Consider the following 26,198-nt stretch of genomic DNA (forward strand, 5'->3'; position numbering starts at 1 on the left):
ACGAGTTCAACCTTTTAAGATTTTACATATAAGTGATATCATGAGGCATTTGTATTTCTGTGTCTGGGATATTTCACTGAGCATAATGTCCTTCAGGTTCATCCAAGTTGTTGCAAATGGCAGGATTTCCTTCTTTTTTAAGGTTGAATAATATTCCATTGCATGTGTGTATCTCCCACATATTTTTTATCCATTCATCTGTCAACAGTCACTTAGGTTGTTTCTGCATCTTTGCTATTGTGAATAATGCTGCAATAAATATGGGAGTGCAACTATCTCTTCAAAATATTTATTTTTTTCCCCCTGTGGATACATACCCAAAAGTGGAATTGCTGAACCTATGGTAGTTCTATTTGTAATTTTTTGAGGTACATTCATGCTGTTTTCTGTAATAGCTGCACCAATCTACATTTTCACCAACAGTCTGCAAGGAATCCCTTTTCTTCACATCTTCACCAATGCTTCTCCTCATGGACTTTTTGACGGTAATCATCCTAATAGTTGTGAGGTGATAGCTCATTGAGGGTTTGATTTGCATTTTACTGGTGGTTAGTGACATTGAACATCTTTCTGTATGCACGTTGACCTTCTCTGTATACCTTCTTTGGAAAAATGTCCATTCAGGTCCTTTGCACATTTTAAAATCAGGTTTGTTTTTGTTTTTGTTTTTGTTTTTTTGCTATTGTGTGTTATATGAGTTCCTTATATATTTTGGATAACTCTTTATTGCATATATGGTCTACAGATAATTTTCCCATTCTGTAGGTTGCCTCTGCATTTTGTTGAATGCTTTCTTTGCTATGCAGAGCTTTTTAGTTTCATGTTGTGCCACTTGTTTAATTTTGCTTTTGTTGCCTATGTTTTTGCTATCAAATTAAAAAGTCATTGCCACTACCAACGTCAAGGAGCCTTCTCATATTTTCTTCTAAGGTTTTTATAGTTTCAGGTCTTATGTGTAAGTCTGTAATCCATTTTGAATTTATTTTTGTATATGGTGTAACAGAAGCATCCAATTTTGCTTTGTTTTGCTTGTGGATATTCAGTTTTTTCCAGTACTGTTTATTCACAAGTCTGTTCTTTTCCATTGTGTATTCTTGGTGTCTTTGTTGAAAATTAGCTAACTACATACATGTAAATTTATTTCTGGGTTCTCTATTCTGCTCCATTGGTCTATGTGTCTGTTTTTATGACAGCTACATACTGATTTGATTACTATAGCTTTGCAATATAGTTTTATAGTTTGAAATCAGGAGTATAATACTTCCAGGTTTGTTCCTCTTGTTCAAGGTTGCTTTAGCTATTTGAGGTCTTTTGTGATTTTATATGAATTTTAGGATTGTATCTTCTGTTACTATGAAAACTACCATTGTAATTTTGATAGAGATTACATTGAGTCTGTATCTTGCTTTGGATAGTACAGACATTTTATTTTTAATTTTTTTATTTTAATAGTTTCAGGGGTACAAGTGGTTTTTTTCATTACATGAATTGTATAGTGGTGAAGTCTCGGATATTAGTGCACCTATCACCCAAGTAGTGTACATTGTTCCCAATGGGTAGTTTTTTTTACCCCTTCCCACTTCTCATCCTTTTCCTTCTGAGTCTCCAATGTCCATTATACCATTCTGTATGCCTTTGCACACCCATAGCTTAGGTCCCGTTTATAAGTGAGAATGTGCAGTATTTGGTTTTCGATTCCTGAGTAGAACACTTTAACGATATTGATTCTTCCAATCCATAAACATGGAATATCTTCTAATTTATTTGTGTCTTGTACATTTTCTTTCATCAATGTTTTATAGTTTTCTGTGTACATATATTTCACCTCCTTAAATTATTTCTAAGTATTTTATTTCTTTTGATGCTATCGTAAATGCATTTTTTAAAATTTCTTTTTTGGATAGTTTGTTGTTAGTGTACAAAAATGAAAATAATTTTTGTATGTTGCTTTTGTATCCTGCAACTTTTCTGAATTTATTTATTACTTACAGCAGTCTTTGGTGGGGTCTTTGGGTTTTCTCCATGTAAAATCATGTAATCTGCAAACATAGTTTTACTTATTCCTCTCTGATTTGAGTACCTTTTATTTCTTTTTCTTCCTTAATTGATCTGGATAGAACTTTCAGTACTATGTTGAATAAAAGTGGCAAGAATGAGCATCCTTGTCTTATTCCTTACCTTTGAGAAAAAAGCTTTAAACTTTTCACTGTGGAGTATGATGTTTGCTGTGGCCTTGTAATATACAGTCTTTATTGTGTTGAAGACATTCCTTCTATACATTATTTGTTGAGAATTTTTATCATGAAAGGATGCTGAATTTTGTGAAATGCTTTTTCTGCATCTATTGAGATATCATATGATCTTTGTCCTTCATTCTGTTAATGTAGTATATCACATTTATTGATTTGTGTATGTTGAACTTTCTTTGCATCCCAGGGCTAAGTCCCACTTAATCATGGTGTATGATCCTTTTAATGTGCTGTTGAATTTGGTTTGCTAGTATTTTGTTGAGGACTATTTTTGCATCTAAGCTCATCAGAAATATTGGCCTATAATTTTCTTTTCTTGTACTGTCTTTGTCTGACTTTGATGTCAGGGTAATGCCAGCCTAATAAGATGAGTTTGAAAGTGTTCCCTTCTCTTCAATGTTTTGGAAGTTTGAGAAGGATTGGCATTAGTTCTTTCAATGTTTGGTAGAATTCAGCTGTGAATCCATCAGATCCTGGGATTTTCTTTGATGGGATATTTTAAAAAACTATTATTATGAATTCAGTCTTCTTACTCATTATTGGTCTGTTCAGATTCTCATTTCCTTATTATTCTGTCTTGGTAGGTTGCATGTGTTTAGGAACTTATCTATTTCTTGTAGGTTATGCAATTTGTTGGTATAAAAGTGTTCTTAGCAGTCTCTTATCCTTTGAAAATTATTTCAGTGGTATCAGTTGTAATGTCTTCTCTTTCATTTCTGATTTCATCTATTTGAGTCTTGTCTCTGTTTTTTTCTTAGCCTAGCTAAAGGTTTATCAGTTAGTTTATCTATTTAAAAAAATTTGGTGTCATTGATCTTTTATACTGTTTTCTACTGTTTCAGTTATTTCTGTTCTAACCTTTGTTATTTCCTTCCTTTTACTAATTTAGGGTTTAGTTTGTTCTTGTTCTAGTTCCTTGATGTATAACATTAGGTTATTTGAGATCTTTCTTCTTTTAAAATTTAGGCGTTTATTTCTATAACATTCCCTTTTAAAATGGCCTTTCCTACATCCGAAAAATTTTGACATATTGTGATTTCATTTTCATTTGCCTCAAGATATTTTTTAAATTTTCCTTTTGATTTCTTCTTTGACCCATTTGTTGTACAGGACCACATTATTTAATTTCACATATTTGTGAATTTTCTAGTTTTTTGTCCTGCTATTGATTTCTAGTTTCATACCATCATGGTTGAGAAAAATATGTTATATGATTTAAATTTTAAATTTAAGACTTTATGGCTGTAGTGAATACTTACAATTTCATGTTACCTTGGCATTCATTTTGAATATTATTTAGACTTCCCCATACCAGAAGCAGGACTCAGTCACTTTTAACACAGTTTCCAGTTCTACATCTCCAAGTTTCTCTGTGTGGCTAATTCAAACAACTGCCTTATACAATAGCCTCCTGGTGACCAGTTCCCTATGGGAAGCTAGATACAGCCTACTTGCTTGGTCCTGCTGCCCACTATACTCTGCATGGACTGTGCAGATATGCCACAGTGACTACCTTCCAGTGAACATGTGACCTCCTAGAACTCATGCCTGTTTGCTTTAAAGCCAACAATTAAAACTTCTCATGGGGTTGGTTGTGGTAGCTCACACCTGTAATCCCAGCGCTTTGGGAGGCTGAGGTAGCTGGATTACCTAAAGTCAGGAGTTTAAGACCAGCATGACCAACATGGAGAAACTCCGTCTCTACTAAAAATACAAAAGTAATCAGATGTTGTGGTGCATGCCGTTAATCCCAGCTACTCGGCAGGCTGAGGCAGGAGAATCACTTGAACCCAGGAGGCAGAGGTTGTGGTAAGCCAAGATTGCAGCATTGCAGCTGGGCAACAAGAGTGAAACTCCATCTCAAAAAACAAAAACAAATCTCCCCATGGGTAATGTGTTTAATTAATGCTTTGAACTCAGTAAAAACATTGGCCCATGGATCTCTTTTTCTCTACCAGCCTGCATTTCCTGATCTCTGTGTGACCTGTAGGCATGCCATGTATTCCCAGAATCTGTAGGTACTAAAACCTTTTAAACTTTCACATTGTGGTTGTATCATTGAAGCTGTGCCCACAGCCTAATTTCTAATGGCAAAGCTGCCTCAAAGGGATCCTTGTGGGTGAATTCCCCTGCTGATGTTCTTTTGTCTGAGCTTCTGGTGGTTGCTGAGCACAGTAGCTACCAGCTAACTTGGTAGAGAAACTTGAAGAGTTTCATTGAAAACAATGACCTAACATGTGATCTTCCTGGAGACTGTTCTATGTGTATTATATATTCTGCTGCTGTTTGATAAAGTGTTCTGTATATGTCTGTTAGGTCCATTTGGTCTAAAGTATAACAGTTCAAATCCAGTGTTTCCTTACTGATTTTATCTCTTGATGCTCTATCCATTGTTGAAAGCAGTTTCATACTATTTTTGTATTGTTGTCTATTTCTCCCTTCAAATTTGTTAGTATTTACTTTATATGTTTACATGCTCTAGTGTTGGGTACACATATACTTACAATTGCTATATCTTCTTAATGATTTTACTTTTTTATTATCATATAATGACTTTCTTTGCCTCTTTTTGCAGTTTTTGACTTAAAGGCTATTTTGTTTGATATAAGTATAGCTACCACTGCTCTCTTTTGGTTTCCATTTGCACAAAATCTTTTATCCTATCTTCACTTTTATTATTTGCATGTCCTTAAAAGTGAAGTGAATCTCTTGTAGGCATCATATAGTTGGGTCTTGTTTTATCCACTCTACGCCTTTTGATAGGTGCATTTAGTCCATTTACATTTAAAGTAATTTTTGATAGGTCAAGACTTAACATTGCTATTTTATCAACCTTTGCTGGTTGTTTTGTTGATCTTTTGTTCCTTTCTTTCTCTCTTGCTGTCTTCCTTTGTGACTTGATAACTGTCTGTAGCAGTATGCTTTGATTCCTTTCTCTTTATTTTTTTGTGTATCTACTACAGGCTTTTACTTGGTGGTTACTGAGGCTTACATATTGCAAAACATATTATGCTTGTACCAGTCTATTGTAAGCTGATAAAAACTTAACATGAAATGCACATACAAGCTTTGCAGTTTTATTCCCCCCATTTTATATTTTTGTGCCACAATTTACGTTTTTATATTGTGAATTCATTAACAAGTCATTTTAGCTATAATGATTTTAATACTTTTGTCTTTTAGCCTTTAGAGTTACAAGTGATTTACATATCACCTTAGCAGTATTTGAATATTTTGAATTTGAATATATACTGATCTTTACCTGTGAGTTTCATACCTTCATATGATTTTGTATTAATAAAAAGCATCCTTTTGTTTCAGCTTGAAAAACTTCCCTTATCATTTATTGTAAGGCAGATCTAGTGGCAATGAATGCCCTAAGCTTTTGTTTGTCTGAGAAAGTGTTTGTTTCTCCTTAATTTCTGAAAAATAGCTTTGTCAGGTAAAGTACCCTTGGTTGGTAGTTTTTTTTTCTTTCTTTTTCTTTCAGCATCATAAATATATAATCCTATTCTTTTCTGGCCTGCAAGGTTTGTGTTGAGAAATCCATTGATAGCTTCAGTGAAGTTCCCATGTATATGATATATACTTTTTTTTTCTTTCTCTGCTTTCAAAATTCTCTGTGTCTTCGATTTATTGACAGTTTTATTATAATGTGTCATGGCAAAGTCTTTTGGGGTTGAACGTAATTAGAGAACTTTAAGCTTGAAGTATCTAGATGTCCATATATCTCCCCATATTTGAGAACATATCTGCCATTATGTCTTTAAATAAGCTTTCTACCCCTTTCTTTCTTTCTTAGCCATATAAATATCCCATAACATGAATATAAGCTCTCTTGATAGTGTTGCTTACATTATGTAGGCTTTCTTGATTTTTTTTTATTCTTTTCATCTTTTTTGTCCTCTTACCGGACAACTTCAAATGACCTGTCTTTAAGTTTGCTTATTCTTTATTCTGCTTGGTTGAGTCAGCTACTGAAGCTCTCTATTGCATTTTTAAAATACAGTCATTGTATTCTTAAGCTCCAAAATTTGTTTGGTTCTTTTTATATTTTCCATCGCTTGTTGAACTTCTGGTATTGTTCTTCTATTGTTTTCCTGATTTAGTTAATTGTTTATCTGTGTTCTCTTGTAGATCATTGAGTTTTTTAGAACAATTTAGTTCAAATTCTTATCAGGAATTCAATAGCTATTCTTTGGAGTTGGTTACTTACTGACAGTATATCGTGTTTCTTTGGTGCTACTGCATGTCCCTGATCCTTCATGATACTTGTAGTCTTGTGTAAGTGTGTGAGCATTTGAAGAAACAATCACCTTTTCCAGACTTTATGAACTGGATTCATTAAGGAAAATCCTTCACCTATGGGTAGGTGAGGGTGGGGAAGGGTAATGCTGGACAGCACTGTGGCACCATGCTTAGTGCCTAGTGTATGGTGGCTCCAGGTCTTGGAGAGGGATGCAATGTCTTATTGGTTCAGGAGCTGAGGTCTGTAACATTTGCAACTGTGTGTACCTTGGTGTGGCAAAGGCTGTGGGAGGTCCACAGTGTCTGACAGGACTGTAGGTATACTCAGTGGTGCCCTGGGTCCAGTGACAAAGGACTGGTGCACCCAGCAGGGGGAGTCAGGGCCATTGGTGTGTTCATACTCAGTTGTGGACATGCACATAATGGTTAGGGCTGGGGCAGAGCCAACTGTGGTTATATGGTGGCTGATGGCATGTACATACATGACTATAGCAGTCAAGGCTCATGGTATACATGTGTGCAATTGTAAGGACCAGCTGCAGGCACCCATGTGGTGGTGGGGGTCACCAATAGGAGTTAGGCCAGCTACATATACATTTGCAGCTATGGGGATCAAGCTGGAAGTGTACGTGTATGCAGCTGCAGGGGTGAGCTGCAGGTACAAGCACAGTGGTGGGAGCCAGGGACAAAAGTTGGGGTTTGCACGTGTACAGCTGTAGGAGCCAGGGCTGGTGGTAAGAATGCATGTAGGCACAGAAGCCAGATACAGACATATTTTCAGCTGTTAGAGCTGGTAATGGGAGTTGGGGCCAGCTGCTCAGGTACACACAGCCAAGAGGTTAGTCACAGGTACACACGTGGTGGTGACAGATGGATATTTGGCTGGAGCCCAGGCCGTTTTGGGGCATACGTGTAGTGGCTTCCCTGGGTTCCTGGGTTGGGGTGTCTATAACGGCAGCACTAGGGAAGCTTTGGGGAGAGGAGAAAAAGAGAGGTGGTAACTCAAGCACCTAGAAACTGCAAAAGTGAAAAACTGTGGGGTCCTCAGCAAAAATTGTGAGAGGCCCCTGTGGCTGTACTGGTTGTTGGTTTCCTCAGTGGCAGAAGCTGCTGAGTTCCATAATAGTAAACATTGTGGGCTCCTTGGCAGTGAAAACCAGTCAGGGGTGTGTGGTGGCTGTGAGGCTGTCAAGATCCTAAGGGTAGAAGACAGCTAGGGTCCTATGCAGAGCAGCCACTGGGGACCCTGGTGGCTCCTGCGACATTGCTGATACTGATAGCGCCATGCTTCTTTGTTCCCAGATGTCTCCAAATGTCTCAGTCACGCTGATCTCCCCAGCTATTTGGGGTGGGGTGAAACTGAAAGAGGTCCTTTGGGGGAGTGTCCTGAAATCTCAGGAAACTGGTTGTTCATCCCATTATGTTTTCTCTTCAAGGGTAACTTTTGAGCTAAGGAATTCTCTCTCTGTGCTAAGCAATGCTGGTCTGGGGGATGAGCTGATGCATGCAAGATGAAACTGTTCTTCCTACTCTTTTTGTGCAATTATTCTCATTGTTTTTCTTACACTGTGTTGCTGTATCTTCTCAACTGGACTCCTGAGCTCTCCTGCAGCTATTTTCTTTCATAGATAGCTGTCTGATTGTACTTTGTGGGGGAATGAAGGCTGGGATCTCCTTCTCTGCCTTTTTGCTGACATTGCCCCATACTTTGTGTTTGCAAACTTAAACACCACTGCCATGCACTCTGTAAGTTATCATCAAGGAGGTGCGATCTGATGGAAAGGCCTTGGGGCTCACACTCAGGAGACCCGGGTTGAGTCCTAGCTCTATCACCACTGTGACAGTGTTATTAGGCTAGCTCTTTATGTTTTAGGATTCAATTTTGAGGACCCAAGCTCTGCTTATCTCAGAAAAACTAGCTAGCAGATGAGGCCATCTCAAATAGATCCAGAACTTTCCAAGAGGAAGGTGATATGATGCACTCATAGCTACCTGCTCATAATTTAAGGCTGGTAAAGAAATCTCATGTCCCAATCACCCAGGTAAATATTTAATAACTGTGGCACCATTAATTGAATGCTCTCTGTATGTCAGATACCCTGCAGCAAACATTATCCCCACACACTGCTTCTCCTTGAGTACTCACAACCCCACAATGAGGTAAGGACTGATAATGCCATAATTTCATGCGGAGGAATTCAAAGGGAGGGAGTCTGAAGGCCTCTGGCAGGAAGAGGGTGAGTCTCTGGTTAAAGCCAGGTCAGGCTGACTCCACACTGTGTCTTCTATTCTCCCTGCTGCTATTCTTTACCCCACAAGCAAACAGCCTGGAAGGTTGGAGGGGACAGGAGACATCTATCTGAAGCCATGGGGCAGGGGAAACCTAGGCCTCAATGAGCAGGCTCTAAATTCAGCAGCACTTTCCTTATGAGCATGCAAAATGCTTCTTCAAGGAGCCAGAAAGGTCGCTCAGAGAAACTGATGGATAAGGGCCAATTGGGAAGCTCATTAGAATGGGAGCCGTCTCTGTGTCTGCCCCTTGGTCCTGCTTCATTACCTGGAGGACTGCTTCTGTACACCTCGCTATCAGGGGCCCACACTCCCTGAGAGTGCCCATTCTCCTCTTCATCTTAGATTGTAAACCAGCATCAGAGGCACAAACCTGGCAAAGGCCCATTACTCACTTTTAATGAGACAGCCAGGGAAATAAATTGGCATATGTTAGCAAAATGGCTCATCAAGGTGAGTAATTATCTTCATGACTGGGGCAGTTTACCCTCCAAAGAAAGAATTTGCATCTCATCTCTCACTGAGCTGTGGCTCTTCAGAACTAGGGCAGGAGGCCAAGTAGAGTTTGACCACTGAGCACAGACACCTCCACTTGTCTAGTCTTGCTATTCACCATGGACTTGTCACTCCCCAAATTCCAAAGCTTTTATGGAATACACTGCACAACTGATTATATAGAAAAAGAAACCCAGAGGAGACAAATACAAAGAAGTTGTTCTATATTTTATGGAGCGGTGTGTGCCCATGTGTGCCTCTGTGGTGGGGACAGGCTAGCCATTTCACAGAGCCTGTGGGAGAAACTACCAGGGAATGGTTCTGACAGGCTCTACTAATTAAAATTACCTTCTTCTTAGTTTTGAGCCAAACTTTAATTAAAGTCCTATATTTCCTCCTTTACTTGCTTGTGCATTGACATTGTGGCCTGTACAATTATCTCGTGGTGTCCAGGTATGTAATTGTCTTTTCCCCATGTTTTAGCATTTTAGAGGGAAATTATCTTATTATTATTTTTTCTGTCTTAAGAATATTAGTTCTGTCTTCCCAGACTGATCCGAAGTTACTTAAAGACAGGGATGAGAGTGTCTCCTTGGCTTCTAGCCCCTATGGCATCTGCCACAGTCTCAGGGTGCAGAAGACAGTGCCATAGAGTAAGTTTCTACCTGGTCTCAACATCAAGAAGTGTTGGGTTTCTCCTGAAGGTGTACAAGCAGGTGGCTGAGGCTATTTTCCTCTAGACATTGGCTATCAGGAGGTACAGAGCTAATTTGTTGCCCAACCCTGGTTCATGGCATGCTTTGTGCACCAACTTCACCCTTGCTGCCACTGGATTTTCTATTTTTTTCCACTAGATGATGAGCTGTATGTGGACAGGCCCATGTCTATTTTGAGTTCCACTCTATCTCCTTTCCAGTATTCAGCACCATGCCTGGCACTCAATAATTACAGAGTCAATGGAGTTTGAATTTGGCAACTTTTGCGTCTTTGTGTGCTACTTAAATCTTATTGGAAACAAAGTAGGAAGAACATACAAACACCCACAAACTCACACTAATAATTAAACAATGTACTTGGCAAATAATTACACTTGATTTTAGCTGTTGAAGGTATTGGAATTTACAGTTAAAGTGGGCTGAGTTGTTGGGCCTCTGGTTGTGGTGTTTATACTACAATGAGTTTTCTATTCGTGGTGATGGGGAAATGTCCAAATGGCTTTATAGGAATGCTTTCAGTCTTGCTCAGTCTGGGATTGCATTATCATGGGAGGGTTCTTTCATTCTTCATTCTCACTGGGGTTGAAATTCTCAAAAAGGACATTGGCAAGAGCTTTATAAAATCCTAAATGAGGCTGGGCGTGGTGGCTCATGTCTGTAATCCCAGCACTTTGGGAGGCCAAGGTGGGTGGATCAGGTGAGGTCAGGAGTTCGAAACTGGCTGACCAACATGGTGAAACCCCATCTCTACTAAAAATACAAAATTAGTTGAGCATGGTGGTGCATGCTTGTAATCCCAGCTCCTCAGGAGGCTGAGGCAGCAGAATCACTTGAACCCAGGAGGTGGAGGTTGCAGTGAGTGAAGATCACAACATTGTACTTGGGCGACAAGATCACGACATTGTACTTGACGCGACACTGTCGCTTGGGCTATAAGAGCAAAACTCCATCTCAAAAAAAAAAATCCTGAATGAATCTATGGTTTAGAAGGTACTTCAAAAGTCCCACCTCCTCTCTTAGCATCTCTTCATCTGGGGGCAATAGGGCTGGTATTACGACTTATTACATAGGAAAGAGACCCAGATACGGCCAAGCTGATGGCATGACTCACTTCTGGATGACAACTGGAAAATTTGACCAGGAAACCAACCATCTTCAGTATCCAGATGTGTGGCACCGTGAGTTGTACAGACTACATTGAGTGAGTAGGTTTCTGAGGTTTCCTGAGGGTGTTTTAGACATGGCAGGGCTGCTAATCAGATAAGGCCATTCCCTCAAGCATGGGACTGAGTTCTGGGTTATGGAGCTTAGACCAAACATGGCAAGGGAGGCATAACTTGGCAAGCACATTCAGAGCCCTGTTTGGGCCTTCAGAGTGGAGGTGGTGGATTTGTTTTCCTGATCCCACGGGGGTCCTCTGAGGATACTTACCATTTCTGTCGATGGCAAAAGGCACATCTGTGGTGACGATTTCATAGTTGCAGATCTGGCTGTACTGGGGGGAGCAGTCCTCATCAACAGCCTCCACCTGCAGAATGCTGTCATAGATCTTGCCCTCCGTCACAACAGCCTTGTAGGCTGGCTCTTTGAAGGTGGGAGCAAACTCATTGACATCCTTCACCTGGATATGGACCACGGCCCTGGGACCACACACAGAAAGGAAGAGATGGTGGTAAAGAAAGAGTCATACCAACCTCCTGCACCTCCTGGGGGCACTGACTGAGGTCCCAAGGCCAAGTGAAAGGAGAAACCACCAGCTGGTTGAGGCAGTTGTCTGAGTGTCCCATCCTCCCTCTCACTGGAGACTCTCTACTTGCCCTTGCTCTGACGCTGTGAGATGAATCCATCCCAGAGAGACTTTTATGCCCTTCCCTCTGCCCCAGCTTTAGGCAACAGGTTTACTGTTCATTCCTCCCTCTATTCATCCACTCCTTCATTCAGTAAGAATTTAACCCCTCTTACTCTGTTAGGCTCTGAGATGAACTTCATAAGGGAGAAAGCAGTGACAACCCACAGTGAAAAGTGCTGTGACAGAGAGCAGCTTCTAGCACCGCAGAGGCCCAGGGAAAGGTCCTGACCAGGTCTGCGGGGGTGGGCTGGCTTAGGGAAGGCTTTCTGGAAGAAGTGACACCTAAACTCAGACCTGAGGGTGAAACAGGAATATCTTCCAGTGAAGAAGAGGAAGTAGAATATTCCAGGTGTAGAAAGCAGACTATGAAGATGCCTGCATGGGACCAGGAAACTGGCGAACAGTTGAGCAAAGTTGGAGCACCATGGTGTGACAAGGGGGTAAACATATCTGAGGAGCAGCATGTGAATGAAGTGGGGTGGGCAGGGGAAGGAGGGGCGTCCAGAGGGCTCTGTCAGGCCACTCACTTGTGTGACTTTTTCCAGGCCGTCTCGCGGGGCCCAGCACCACAGTCATAAGCCTGGATGATGAATGTGTACTCCTTCTGCAACTCACAGTCAATGGGGCTCTTGGCACGGAGCCGGCCCTCTCCTGATGTCTTGTTGAGCACCACAGCCTCAAAGGGCAGCTCCTGGCCATGGATCTTGAATGCACAGATTTCCCCTGCAGAAGAATGGAAAACAGTGAGTGGGAATACTGAGAACTGCCAGATTGAAGACAGTGCTTCCATTGGACCAGATTCACAAACTCAAACCCTCCATGCAATTTCTTCCATGCACATACTGTGGTCCCTGAGCTAGCACCATCAGCATTGCCTGGGATCTTCTCAAAAATACGGAATCCCAGGCCTCACCCAGACCTCCTGAACTGAATCTGCATTTTAACAGGATCCTCAAGTGATGGGTTTGCTCACTGATGCATGAGCAGCACTGCTTTTCTCTTTCCTTTACTCCTGGTTTAAACACTGCCTACATTACTGCAGCAAAATTCCCTCTACCTCCCCCACTTCTCCATTTTCTGTCTCCAGCTACTGTTTCCCCTTCCAAGCTGCAGTTTTCTCTTTTGAAACAGTGGGAGTGAGTCTATGTGAGTTCCAGAGACCCTGTGGAGCCTGAAAAGCTAACATCTTATAGAGCTGAACATGTTGTGAAATTAATGCATTTCTCTCCTTCAGCTGGGTTAATGTTTATTATAACTATTTCTATGCATTAAAATTATAATGCCATGAGAATATCTCTTTTTTTCTCAATCAATGCATGTTTATTTATTAAACCCCAACTGCATGCAAGACCTGTAGTAAATGTCTTGAGAAGTGCTGAAAATTTGAGACATGTCCTCTTTTCCTATTGAGAAAATGTACAGACTTACTAGAGAAAAGAGTTCAGCTATAGGCTTCAAGGCAGCAAAACAGAGGACAAGAGCCCAGAGGCCTAGATTCACATTTCAGGCTTTCCACTTACTAGCTGATTGGCTTAAATCAAATGATACTGACTGACTGGGCCTCTCCTGTGTCATCTGTTAGATGGTCCCAGAGATGGTGGTGGGGTGGGGGGCATCTACCCTAAGATGCTCCAGCCCTGATCTGACACTGCCTCAGCTGCACTGCTGAGGCCAGGGAGGGGCAAGCAGGGTACCTAGGGTGCATCATTTAATGAGGCTTTGCTCTCAGGGTAACTCAGGCACCTTCTTGCCTCACCCTAGTCCAGGTCCTGCCCAACTATTCATAAGAGCTGACCTAGTGAAGAGAAGGGACGAGATGATTGCATGTTTGCTCTGCACCAGGCACCAAGCTTTGTACCCCTTCCCAGAGAACCTCATTTGACCTTCATAAGAAACCTGCAAGGCAAGTATTTTATATTAATTTATTCAAATTTTTAAAAAAGGAAGAGAAAAATCAGAAAGGTTAAATATTTGCTCAATGTCACAGAGCTAAAGTTAAGTATTAAACCTAGGTATGGCTGATTCCTAAGTCCATGTACTCTACCCCACCACACCATCTCCAAACAGCCCCATAACTTCTAAGGAACCACCCCATGGATTGCCTGAAGAAACTGTCTATATTCCAGTTCAAGTCTCATTCAGGAAAGAAATCCTCTGATTTACGTATAGGAATCATGCCATGATCTCTTACTAACAATATTTTCCGAGATGTTCAATCAATACCAATCTTACTTTTATGCTTTTCAAAAAAAATTTCATTGATCCTCAATTTCATTATTAACATTCCCTTTTCACTACTACCCCCATCTCCCATCCCCCTGCCACCACCCCTCCTAGCCATTTCTCAATGTACTTGTGGAATAAATGGACAAGACAGGTTATGGACCCGGTTCCATCAAGACAGCTAGTTCCCATTCACTTCTGTTTTCTGGGATCACTTGGCATTTCTGTACTGCGCAATCTGACACGTTCTGCAGCCTCTAGGGCAGGAGAATAGGGTTTTTCAAACTCTCAAGTTTAAATTCTTCTCTAAATTAGCAGGTTGAATAGATGAACCTCTAAAGTACCTGCCTTGTGATTCTCTCCCAAGATCAATGCCAATATGAGAATATTATCAACAAATGTGTCTAGACTGTTTCTGGGGCATTCTCTGGAGTGCCCAACCACTGCCATGGTTATAAGCTAATCAGACCATTTATCTTTGAAGACTCAAGTTAAACCTAGAATAGATGAGTGTAATATTCTCTTGGAAAGATCTGATCACAACTAAAGTAGTTTTCAAGATGCAGAAATCCTTAACAATAGAAAAGGAGAGGAGAGAGGGAAAGAAGACAGAGGAGAGGAAAGAGGAGATACAAAGGGAAGACAAGATAAAGTTTAGGTGACATATTTCCATCTACAGAACAATTCAATTCAATAGAACTAATTTTTCTGAGAGCTAAGTCTCAGGCACTGTGCTAGGCCTGCGGACACAAAGACTAACATACCTTAAAATATAAGGCTGGTTTATCCTAAAGTACTTCTTACCTAGTAGAAATGACAGACAAGTAAAAAGGATAATACCTGACACTTGTGCTCTGGTTGCAAAAACATTCATTCATTTATTCATCCACCTCATAAATACTGATTCTTCTCATAAATATTTTTTAGGCACTATGTGCCAAGCACTGGTAAAGCAATAACAAACAAAAATAGACCCAGCCCTGGCCTGTAAGTTACTTGCAGTCTGGTAGGAAGGGAAATAAGCAGTCAAATAATCAGTATCTGAAAGAAGGATGGTGGTTGTGATGAATACATTGAAGGAGAGTTATGTGGTACTAAAAGTATTCTGACCTGGTCAGGCAAGGCAGGGAGGGTCTCCCTAAGAATGTGGTGGCTTAGCACCCTTCAGCAGAAAGGAACATGGTGAGTTCAAGTGACTACAGGTCCAGTGTGGCAGGAGTGGAGGCCGTGGGGCAGGGCCAGCTTCACAGGCATGTGACCTAAGAGCCACCCAGCGTCCTGTGCTCAGAAGCATCCTGAGCTTGGTTTTAATCTCTGCTGTCTCTGTCCTAATTTTTCTTTTTTTTAAGACGGTCTTGCTTTGTCACCCAGGCTGGAATGCAGTGGTGTGATCATAGCTGACTGCAGCCTCAAACTCCTGAGCTCAAGCAATCCTTTCAACTTAACCTCTTGAGTGGCTGGGGCTACAGGTGTGTGCTACTGACAACCAGCTAAGTTTTTTATTTTGCAGAGATGCGGGTCTCATTATGTTGCCCAAGCTGGTCTCAAACTCCTGGCCTCAAGCCATTTTCCTGTCTTGGCCTCACAAAGTTCTAGGATTACAGGTGTGAGCCAATGTGCTCAGCCTTGAAGTTCTTAATAATTTTATCTTAACCTCTGTTTTGTGAATAAAGTGTGATGGGACAATGGAGCATGTTATGAGCGGAGGAGAAGGCTGCAATATGCATGTCCACCACGTCTTGCTGCCCCATTTGCATATAGCATTCAGAATTCCCATGGACCCACAACGTGTGGGACTTCAGTGGGACTCAGAGTGAGAACAAGATAATCATGTTATGTCTTCAACTGAGTAAGTAGGAAACTGACCTCCCCAAGAGGCCACACTTTCCCTTCGATCCAGAACTTGTTTCAAATGCAAAAAGAGAGAATGGAAAACTAAGAAATGTGAACAACCAAGGAACTCTGTTGTAGCCTTCCTTATTCATATTACATCCTGTATTAGCCAATCACTTACACTGAAAATGATGGTGGAGGGGAAAAGGGAATATCAGACGACCCATTGCTTTTTTTTTTCTTCAGGCTGCCCTTGCTATCAGTAACCCAAAGGTAGAGAGTAATATTCACATGAACATAAAGATGGGGAATAGACACTGGGGAATACAAACAGGTGGAGGCAGGCAGGGAGGCAGGGGCAGGAAAACTACCTATTGGGTGCTACGCTCACTTTCTTGGTGATGGGATCAATCATACCCCAAACTCTAGTACCAAGCAATGTACCTTTGTAACAAACCTGAATATCTACCCACGGAATCTAAAATAAAAGTTGAAAAAGAAAAAAAAGGAAGTGAAATGAAAACAGTTGAGTTTGTTTTGTGTAGTATTTATACTGTTGTGATAAGAATTAAATACATATGTATACATGAACTATAAAATACAAATTCTGTAATTTTGGTATTCTGCATGCTAGCTAAATACTCTTATATTTGTATTTTAAAATGGGCATTGCATAATAGAAAAGGTAAAATTCAAGCTAATAATTTCAAGTTTTAAATATATCTTTACTTAGAACTATACCAAACAGAAGATTTAAAACATCATGACAAGTTGAAACAGACTTCTGGAAGAAAGGTCCCAGGATGAAATTCTAGATGGAAAGATATTTAAAAAACCAGTTCTCAGTGTCAGTGTAAGACACATTAGGCTGTCTTGTGTCTTATACAAGAACTTTTTTTGTGAGGCCTGTCACTGGAATTTGTCATTATACTAACAGAGCACTGCAGTGGGAAGACGATATATTTAAAAGTAAAAGATCAGACCTAACGGTTTTCATATAAAGATATCACTTTCAAAATCTTGCCCTCCAATATGCTTTTGGGTGGGAGAACTACTACTGTGCCGGGAATTGTGTGTGGACAACACACAGATGAGCATGGGTGTGAGGTTAGCCATGGGCTGTGTGGAAAAGGAGGCCAGCAGCACCAGGTCACCAGGCCTTGGCTGCCATCTCAAATGGGCTGTGGGCCAACGTGGCTGAACTGGGGCTTCACCAACAGTCCGTTTCAGGGCCAGACCAGAAGATGAGCCCCTGCTGTGCCTGAGTGAGACATGACCACTCTAGACCCTCAGTCCTGTAAGCAGGTATCTCACAGTTACCTGCTTCTCAGCAGAAATGCACCTCCTAAGACACCAGCAGAAGTTGGTGTAGTTGTCTTCTAATACCTCACATAGGATTCTGAGGGAAAGGTCTTTAACTTGATTTTTAGAGCACATTTTGCTCCTTCCTTTGAATACCTTTGAACAACAAAGTAAGTTAATTCAATTTTTTAGATGAGGAAACTGAGCCTCAGAGAGAGTAAGTGTTCATCCAAGGTCACTTTGACAGCATAAAGCCAACTAAGGACTAAAATCTTGGCATCTACGGTCAGCACACTTGTTGCTCTTTCATGCAGCCTATCACTTACTGGGTGAGTGTGAGGTTCTAGGACAGTGGTTCTGAGTGTGCTCTGTCAACCTCTGACATCCCCAAGACACTTTGTAAGGGTTCAAAAAGTCAAAGTGATCATCATATTAATACTAAGATGTTATTTGACTTTTCACTGTATTGACATTAGCACTGATGGCATAAAAGCAATGGGGAGTAAAAGTGCTGGTGGCTTAGTGAGTGACTAACTGCATTCTTCATCACAGCATACATGTAGGGGAAAAAAGCCAATTTCACTTAAGAATGACTTTAATGATGCAGTAAATATTATCAATTTTTATTAAATCACAATGAGTTCATGTCTTTTTAATATTCTGTGTGATGAAATGGAAAGTGCACTTTAAACACCTTGGCATGGCAAAGTATTCTGGCTTGTGTCTAGGAAAAGCACTTGTGTGATCTAAATTGTGAACTGAACTAGGACCTTTTTTCATAAAATGACATTTTTTACTTGAAAGAATGATTGACAGACGAACTATGTTTATTCAAACTTGAATGCGTGGCAGACATTTTCTGAAGTAAGCCTGTCCCATCAAGAAAAAGAACTGAGAGTATTTGCTGTCAATGATAAAATTGAAGCTTTCAGTTTGGGGAAGCCTGTGTCTGCCACAGGGATTTTAACAATTTACCAATATTTCAATACTTGTCTGCTAAGATGGGTAGTGATGTTAATGCATGTGACTCTTGATGTTGTATAATGAAATATATCAACTTTTGAAGGATCCGCTTAACAATGAACGAATATCTTTCAAACAACCAATGGATAATGTCACACAGTCATGTACAAGATTCAAAGTACAAGAAACTTCCATGGATTTTAATGTAACAACGTACAATAGACTGAATGTTCATGTTCTCCCAAGTTCATACATTGAAACCAATTCACCAAAGTGAAGGTATTAGGAGATGGAGCCTTTGGGAGTTAATTAGGTCATGATTTGTGCTCTTATAAAAGGCTCCCGACAGATCTGTCACCTCTTTTGCCATGTGAGGTTACAGTGAGAAGGTGCTATCTATGAGGAAATGGGCCCTCAACAGACATTGAATGTGTCAGTGCCTTGATCTTGGACTTCTCAGCCTCCAGAACTGTGAGAAGTAAATTGTTGTTCTTTATAAAACACCACTCTAAGGTATTTTGTTATAGCAGCTTTAATGGTTGGAGACAGTGTATAAGTTTAATGCAATTTCAGATTCATTTTTACCTAATCTTTAAGAAATCTACAATATTATTAAAATACCACTTCCTTTCCAACTACCTACCTGGGTGAGGTCATATTTTCTTCATATACTTCCACCTAAATAACATATCACAACAGGTTGAGGGCAGAAGAAGATATGAGGACTTAGCGGTTTTCTATTAAGCTCAATACTAGGGACTGCAAAATTGTAAACAATGCCACTCTTCTCACTAATTTGTTTTTTTTTTTCAAAAATATATCTTTGTCAAATTATGTTACTTATGTTAATATGTATTGAGTTTGTTATTTTTTAAATGAATGAATAAACATTTGAAAGTTTCTCAGTTTTAATTTTTGATATAGTAAATATTGGACATGCAGATATAACTGACATAAAGAAAAACTCTTGAGAATCTTTCATAATATTTAGGAATGTAAAGCGGTCATAAGACCAAAAACATGAGAACTGCTGTTTTTACAATTTACCAATAATGGTGTCCCCCCAGCTCATAATTCCATACCCTGCTCCTGGTGCTAAAAACATGACCCGTCACCTTGCAGAGTGCTCCCAACCTCAGAGCAGCTCAGTTTGCTTTGTATTCTACAGCTAGGCCTTTGTAGTAAGAGTAAGAATTATATGTCCACATAATACATTGTTAGGGGGTTGGGGAAATTATTTCCACATCTCTATCCAAGTCTGGCCCAGATAGGCTGGATTGAAATCTTAGTTATACAGCTAACTACCATGGGACTGTAGGGAAGTCACTTACCTTTCTGTGCCTGTTTCCTCATGTGTAAGTGGGATGGTATTAATAGCAGTTAACTCATAGGGTTATTGCTTATGGGGAGGATTAAATGAGTTAACATATGCTAAGCACTTAATAGTGCCTTGCATAGAGTAAGCACTGTGTAATTGTTAGCTGTTTTCCCTGTTACTATATTGAAGAAAAGTCACACACCTCTGGCAAACTCCCTGTTCCTGTTTAAGAACTGAAAAGGCATTTCAACATCAGAAATATTTTGAATGCCTTATGTGTGACATTCCAACAATCTGACTTCTTGAAGCACCTTGCACCTGTCAGCCACAGTTTATTACACACATTTTTTTTCCTGAATGACAACATCCTGTGCATTTTTGTAATCTCATCCAGGGCCAGCACTGCTCCCATGGGGAGGTTTAGTGAGGGGGATGTTTTGTTTGACTGTTTCTGCTCATCGAGGTGATGGGGGATTGCTAATGGCAGTCACTGGGCAAGAGTCAAGGTGCTAAGTATCTTGCCCTAAGCAGATCAGTCATATACTACCAAGAAGCATCTCACTCCAGATGGTTATAGGGTTCTTTTGAGAAACACTGAACTCAAAACATGAAGGTGGTCTTTCTGGAGCAAACACCTGGCAAAGTCTCTGCCTCCAGGTTTGAGGAAATAGTTGGCTCTTATAAAGCCTTCTCCTTCAGATTGGTGAGGTCCCTCCAGACAGATTATGGTATCATCTGCTCTCAGCTGCACACTGTTCTCTCTAGTACACAGGTGGCAGACAGTCAACACTGACCACATTGCCAGAGGGCCGGGTGGATGAAGTTTTTAAAGTCCCTCTCTACATGGGATCATCTGTAGCCACTTTAAGTATAATACGATGGGGAAGGAAAAGTGCTAATCACATCAAGCGGTAATCACGTCCAGAATATCACTTTAGGGCTGAATGTAGAACTTTAAACCCTCCCACTTCAGATTAAACACTTAAAATCTTCAAAAGTAGAAAGCTAAAGGGAAACATTTGCAGGATGTTATGTAGAGTGCTTCTTCATATGTCTGGGTTGGGGATACTCGGACAGGCCCTGCTGAGCTCCATCTCTGCCCTTCTCAGCTGTGTGACCCTGGGTGGTTCTCAAGTTTCTCTTTATTACAGCTGGATACAGCTGGATGCCTAATCCTGAAAGTTTCACGAGGCTACAATGACACACGAAATGTGGAAGAGATGTGGGAAGTATAAAGGCCTATCTACTTTTTATTATTACAATTATAATAAATCCTGCCTTCTGGCCTACAAGCAGCTAGGTGCATGGTGATCACTTACCTTGGTTCCCGTTAAACCCCAGAGGGAGGGGGCAGTTTTCACCATTTATAGCTTTCTTTTTACTTAGAATTGAGCAAAATAAAACATACTCTTTTATTTTAAAAGTCATTTTTCTAAAGCTTTGTGCCAAGATCAAAATCTCCCTCTTTTGGAAGATTAACATAGTTACTATGTTTCTGAAAAGCAAATAAAGGTGGTTCATGTTTTTCTTCTTTGGCAATATTTGTTGGGTGAATACATGATGTAAAAACTTATTTATATGCTGAGAGACTTGGAGAGGCCCCTGTGACTCAGCTAGTCATAATTTGGTCAACTGGAGCTTGAAATAATGGTCTGCCTGGTGCCCAGTGGTTCTGGAATTAAAGGAGTCCAAGTACAAAAACATACCATACTCATTCACTCAGCAAACCATCCCTGGACATAAATAATATAGTAAGAACAAAATGAATAATCATAACAATTTACAAAAATCACTGTAGTTCACACTTATTCAGGGTTTACCATGGGTCAGGCACTTATTTAGGGCAACAGTGAAAACAGCCTACATCTCTATGTGCCCTGACCTGCCTGGGGCTGGAGATTTGGATGAATCAGAAACCAGCTCTGTGTTTGCAGACAGGAGAAGGAGGCAAATGGACAAAAAGTGAAGTGTAATGAAGTACTGCCAAGGCTGCAATAGGTGTCGTTTCTGGGTGTTGTGAGAACACAAACAATGATGGCTTAATCTTGCCTCCTAAATACTTCCAGAATTAATTGCTTGCTTCATGTACCCACCATAGAGACGTGATATAGCTGCAAGAAGGAAGGAGTTTCAGCTCCTGAAACTGATTCTGCTGAGACGAAGTGTTGTCCTCTGGACACCGTCATGTCCCTCTCTTTACAATGGCATTTCAGTGCTTATATTTTAAGATATTGCAGGTAGTATAGGTCAGTGTCTAAAAGTCAGGTAAACCTACATTCAAACCCCAACTCTTCATTTGTCATCTTCATAACTTTGAAAATGAACCATACCTCCATATTCCCATCTGTAAAATGGGACTAAAACCATCATCCTTCTATGGTCATCATACGACAATCAAAATAGAACTTTCTTTTTCTAAAAAACTGAGAATGTAGTAAGTCAGGGAGTGGGTTGAATGAACTGTTTATAAACTAGCTTTATAAAAAGCTAGTTTAATTGTCAGACAGTTCTATGAGCAAGCCAGCACAAAGGGATGGCAGACAAGCCCAGACAGGCACTTCCCGGGTTCTGCTGTTGTGCCCTTTCCCTTGTTATAGACTCTCAGCCCTCCTGCTGATGCACTGGTTGATTCTGAGGTGCCTACAATTCTAGTCAGGTGTTGGCAGATGCAAAGAGGAGGAAGAGAGCAATGAAAACACTTGGAAAAGGATGATGATGACTTTGTAATATCTAAATTTTTAATATTTGCCAAGAGAGCATTTTAAACCCAGTGTCTCAAGAAATACTGCCCGGGACCCAGTTACAAGATGTGGATAAATCGCTTTCCCACTGTCAAGCAGGAGTAGTGAATCTTATTAAACAAGGAAGGGATCTCGTTTGCCCACAGCTTTCAGGTGATACATTAGTCAAACCCCTCCATGATCAATACTTGGATCCTACCTTGGTTAACTCCTACTTGTCCTTTAGGAAAATAATAGACATTGAAACACCTTGGAGAGTTAAAAAAGTCCCATACAAATATAATGACCCTTTACCATGTCCAATTATCTCTGTCAATGACATTTCTGTAAGTAGCCACCTCCTGTAAGGAGGGAATCTTAGCAGGCATGGAGGTTCCCAGAAGCCTAAGACTCCATTCAGGGACTTACAGTTAAGTTTCAGAAACAGAAGCTACACATAGGCCCAAACAATTAAACGTATTTGAGGTTTTTTGAGTGTCAATGAGCTCTCTCCAGATATAGGGGCTGAATATTGCAGCCTCCTCAATTAACCAGAGAAGACAATATTCAAATAGAATTGGTGCGAATCATGCTGACAGGTAAAATCTTTGGAATCTCTCTCCCCTCTTTTTCTCAATGTCCAAATGTGGGGCTGAGATGAGGCCCCAAAGTTGAACCAGTCAGAAATTTATCCAAAGTCTTTGTCCTCATCTGCTATGGTTTGAATGTTTGTCCCCTCCAAATTCATGCTGAAATTTAATCTCCAGTGTGGCAGTGTTGAGAGGTGAGGCCTTTAAGAGGTGATTGGGTTGGGAGGGGTCTGCTAATTCATGGATTAATGAGTTAGCAGGTTATCATGGGCGTGGGATTGGTGGATTGATAAAAAGAAGAAAAGAGACTTGAATGACAATACTTAGCCCTCTTGTCATACTGATGCCTGTGCTGTCTCAGGACTCTGCAGAGTCCCCACCAGCAAGAAGGGCCTCACCAGTTGTGGCCCCTTGACTATGGACTTCTCACCCTCCATAACTGTAAAAAAAAATAAGTTCTTTTTAAAAAATGTTACCCAGTTTCAACTATTGTAAACACCAGGAAATCAGACTAAGACACCATCTATCTTTTAAATTTATTTTTTTTCCTCTGCTTCCTTCTGAGTATTTCTCATCATTTGTGTCTTTAGGAACTTAGATAGGCATGAATTGAAAGCTCTTCCTCAAAAAACAACTTTTTGAATACTCTATGTCTGCATGCTTTAGTGCAGAAGCCACTAGCCAGAATGTGGCGTTGGAAAGCTTGAAATGTGGCTAGTGTGACTAAGAAACTAGAGTTTAAACTTTATTAAAAATTTTTTTTTAATTTAAATTTAATAACAGACACTCAATTCAGTTACTGGAAAACTTTCAAGTATATTTGGTTACGTGAATCAATTTTTCAACTATAAATTACGTAAACTTTAAATATAGATCAAATATTTCTGATAAAAACCTAGATTCCTATTTGAGATGTGTTAGACTGTAAAATACACACAGGATTTGAAAGACTTTTTAAACTAAAATTAGAATAGAAAATTTCTCATTAATAATTTTTTATTTAATAATGTTGAAATAATATTGGATATTTTGGGGTTAAACAACTTATATTACTAAAATTAATTTTACCTATTTTTTTAAATGCTGCTGCTAGATAATATATTATACAATTATTTGTATAGTTTGAGTAATATTTCTGTTGCATACTGCTGCTCTACCTAATCAACAGCACATACATTAAAAGCTCATAGAAATAAATGTAAAGCAGAGAGGATACGTTCTACAATAACCACAAAATTATTCTATTTTATGCTCACTTTTGTTTTCTTGGCATTATTTCTAATATTTAGGATAATGCTCCCTCTTAAAACAACAGTGGATTTGACCTTCTTTAGATCGTTCATTCACATTTAGCTTCAGTTCCCAAACTTCTGGTTATCAGGTCTTAAATTATCACTGCCTCTTAATACTTGCTTAGGTGGTATTGTTATAATATATAAACATATTTTAAAATTTTTAAAATATTACATTTTAAAATAATAGCATCTTGGTCACTTTCAGAAATCCAGATGTAGGTACTGAGAAACGACTTTCACTGATTGACTATCAGTTAAGGTAGAAGTCTTTTGGCAATAGGGTTCTAGTTCACAATTTGTTTAGTCATTACATTTTGATTCTTTAAAAAGAAAATCTTAGTATTCGAAAATACATTTAATATTATATTAGTATTATTTTAATAAAATCACTTAATAAATTATATATTGCATATCAAATCATGTCATGTTAACATTCTTATTGCATTAGTTCTAAGTAGAATAATTAAATTCATATAAAATGGCATGTACTGCACATGTTTAAATGAAATCTGGGGACAGAGAGCAAGCAAAGTGACCTGGGGAGTTTGGCCTCTGCTGTGGATGAGTAAGCACACTGACTCTCTCACAATAACATCACAAACCTGGAAAAATACCACCCTCTCCACCCCCCACCAAATACTGAAGGACTCTAGAGAGTGATTAAAAATAGGCAGATGTTGGTGGGGGAGCTGAAACCTGGAGGAAGCCACTAGGGATGGATGAGTTGCTGTTTTGATCCTTTGCCCTGAGGGCAGCTGCAACCCTGTGGTACAGCATGGAGGCTAAAACTTTGATAGAAAGCCTGTTGTCTTTCTGGCAGGTAAACAGGATTGCCTGAGTGTGAGAGGGGAATCCTGGAGAGAAGATCGCCAGGGAAGGGGAGGCCCAAACTCTGTGTTTAAACCGTTTCCAAGTCTCTGGCTGGCCCCAGTCCCCTGCATGTGGGGACAGACCACCAGCCCTTTGAACTGAGACCAGAACTGCTGCCCGTGGCAGGTAAAAAGACAATTTGCAGTTTGAGTTGAACCAAGTTAATGGTCTGTTAAAACAAAACATTAATAATTTTTGGAGGACTACGACAATTTAGAATGTTTTCATTATAACATTCAAAATATCCAGGATACAATTCAAACTTACTTGACATGTGAAAAGCCAAGAAATAGGACCTTTTCCTAAGAGGCCACCCCTGAGATAACTCAGATGTTTGGATTCTCAAATGAGTACATTAAATAAGTTCTCATTGGTATGTTCAAAACACTTGAAGGAGAAATGGATAAAGTTAAAGGGAGAAATAGACACTCCACAATCATAAAGAATAAGGCATGAAGTGATCAATAAAGTAATGGATAATATAAATAACACTATCAACCATTTTGTCCCAACTGGTATGTATAGAATACTACATCCAACTGCAGAATTCACATTTATTTCTATCTCACGTGTTATGTTCATAAAGACCATATGCTAGGCCATAAAACAAATCTCAATCAATTTAAAAGGCTTAAAATATGCAGAATATATTCTCTGACCACAATGGAAATAAATCAGAAATCAACAAAGAGATCTAGAAAAACTTTAGATATTTGTAAATTAAATAGTACACATTTAAAAGAATCATGGGTAGGAGGAAAAATTAAAAGAAAAATGAAAACATATTTGGAACTGAAGATAATACAAACACTACATCTCAAAATTTGTGGGATGCAGTCAATTCTGCACTTAGAGAGAAATTCATAGCTTAAAAGCATGTATTATAAAGGAAAGAGAATATAAAATTAAGAAGCTAGAAAGAGAAAAGCAAAGTAAACTCAAAGTGACTAGATGAAAAAACTTATTATCATATTTAAGTAATATACTAAGGAATTTGAATATGTTATATATATATATTTTTAAGAAACTTTTCCTCAAAGAAAAGTCCAGGCCCAGATGGCTTCATTGGTGAATTCTATCACATTCAAAAACAAAATAACATTAATGATACATAATTTGTTTTTAGAAAATAGAGGAAAGAATGGTTTTTAACTCTTTTTAAGAGGCTAGCATTACCCTAATACCAAAATGTCACAGATATCACAAGTAAAGAAAATTAGCTACAACATCATCGATCA

The 26,198-nt window shown here is 39.6% G+C and overlaps 1 protein-coding gene across 1 annotated transcript in view; it reads right to left on the reverse strand.

The window, feature by feature from the left end:
* The window catches only part of CLSTN2 (calsyntenin 2), a 632,434-nt gene that overhangs the window by 140,053 nt on the left and 466,183 nt on the right, over window positions 1-26,198 (reverse strand). The window contains exons 3-4 of the mRNA XM_025375641.1: window positions 12,374-12,569; window positions 11,429-11,637 (exon numbers count right to left, since the gene is read on the reverse strand). Of these exons, the coding sequence (XP_025231426.1) occupies window positions 11,429-11,637; window positions 12,374-12,569 (405 nt within the window). The remainder of the gene's footprint in view (window positions 1-11,428; window positions 11,638-12,373; window positions 12,570-26,198) is intronic.

This window comes from Theropithecus gelada, chromosome 2 (assembly GCF_003255815.1).
Source record: "Theropithecus gelada isolate Dixy chromosome 2, Tgel_1.0, whole genome shotgun sequence".
In the NCBI taxonomy this organism is placed as follows: Eukaryota; Metazoa; Chordata; class Mammalia; order Primates; family Cercopithecidae; genus Theropithecus; species Theropithecus gelada.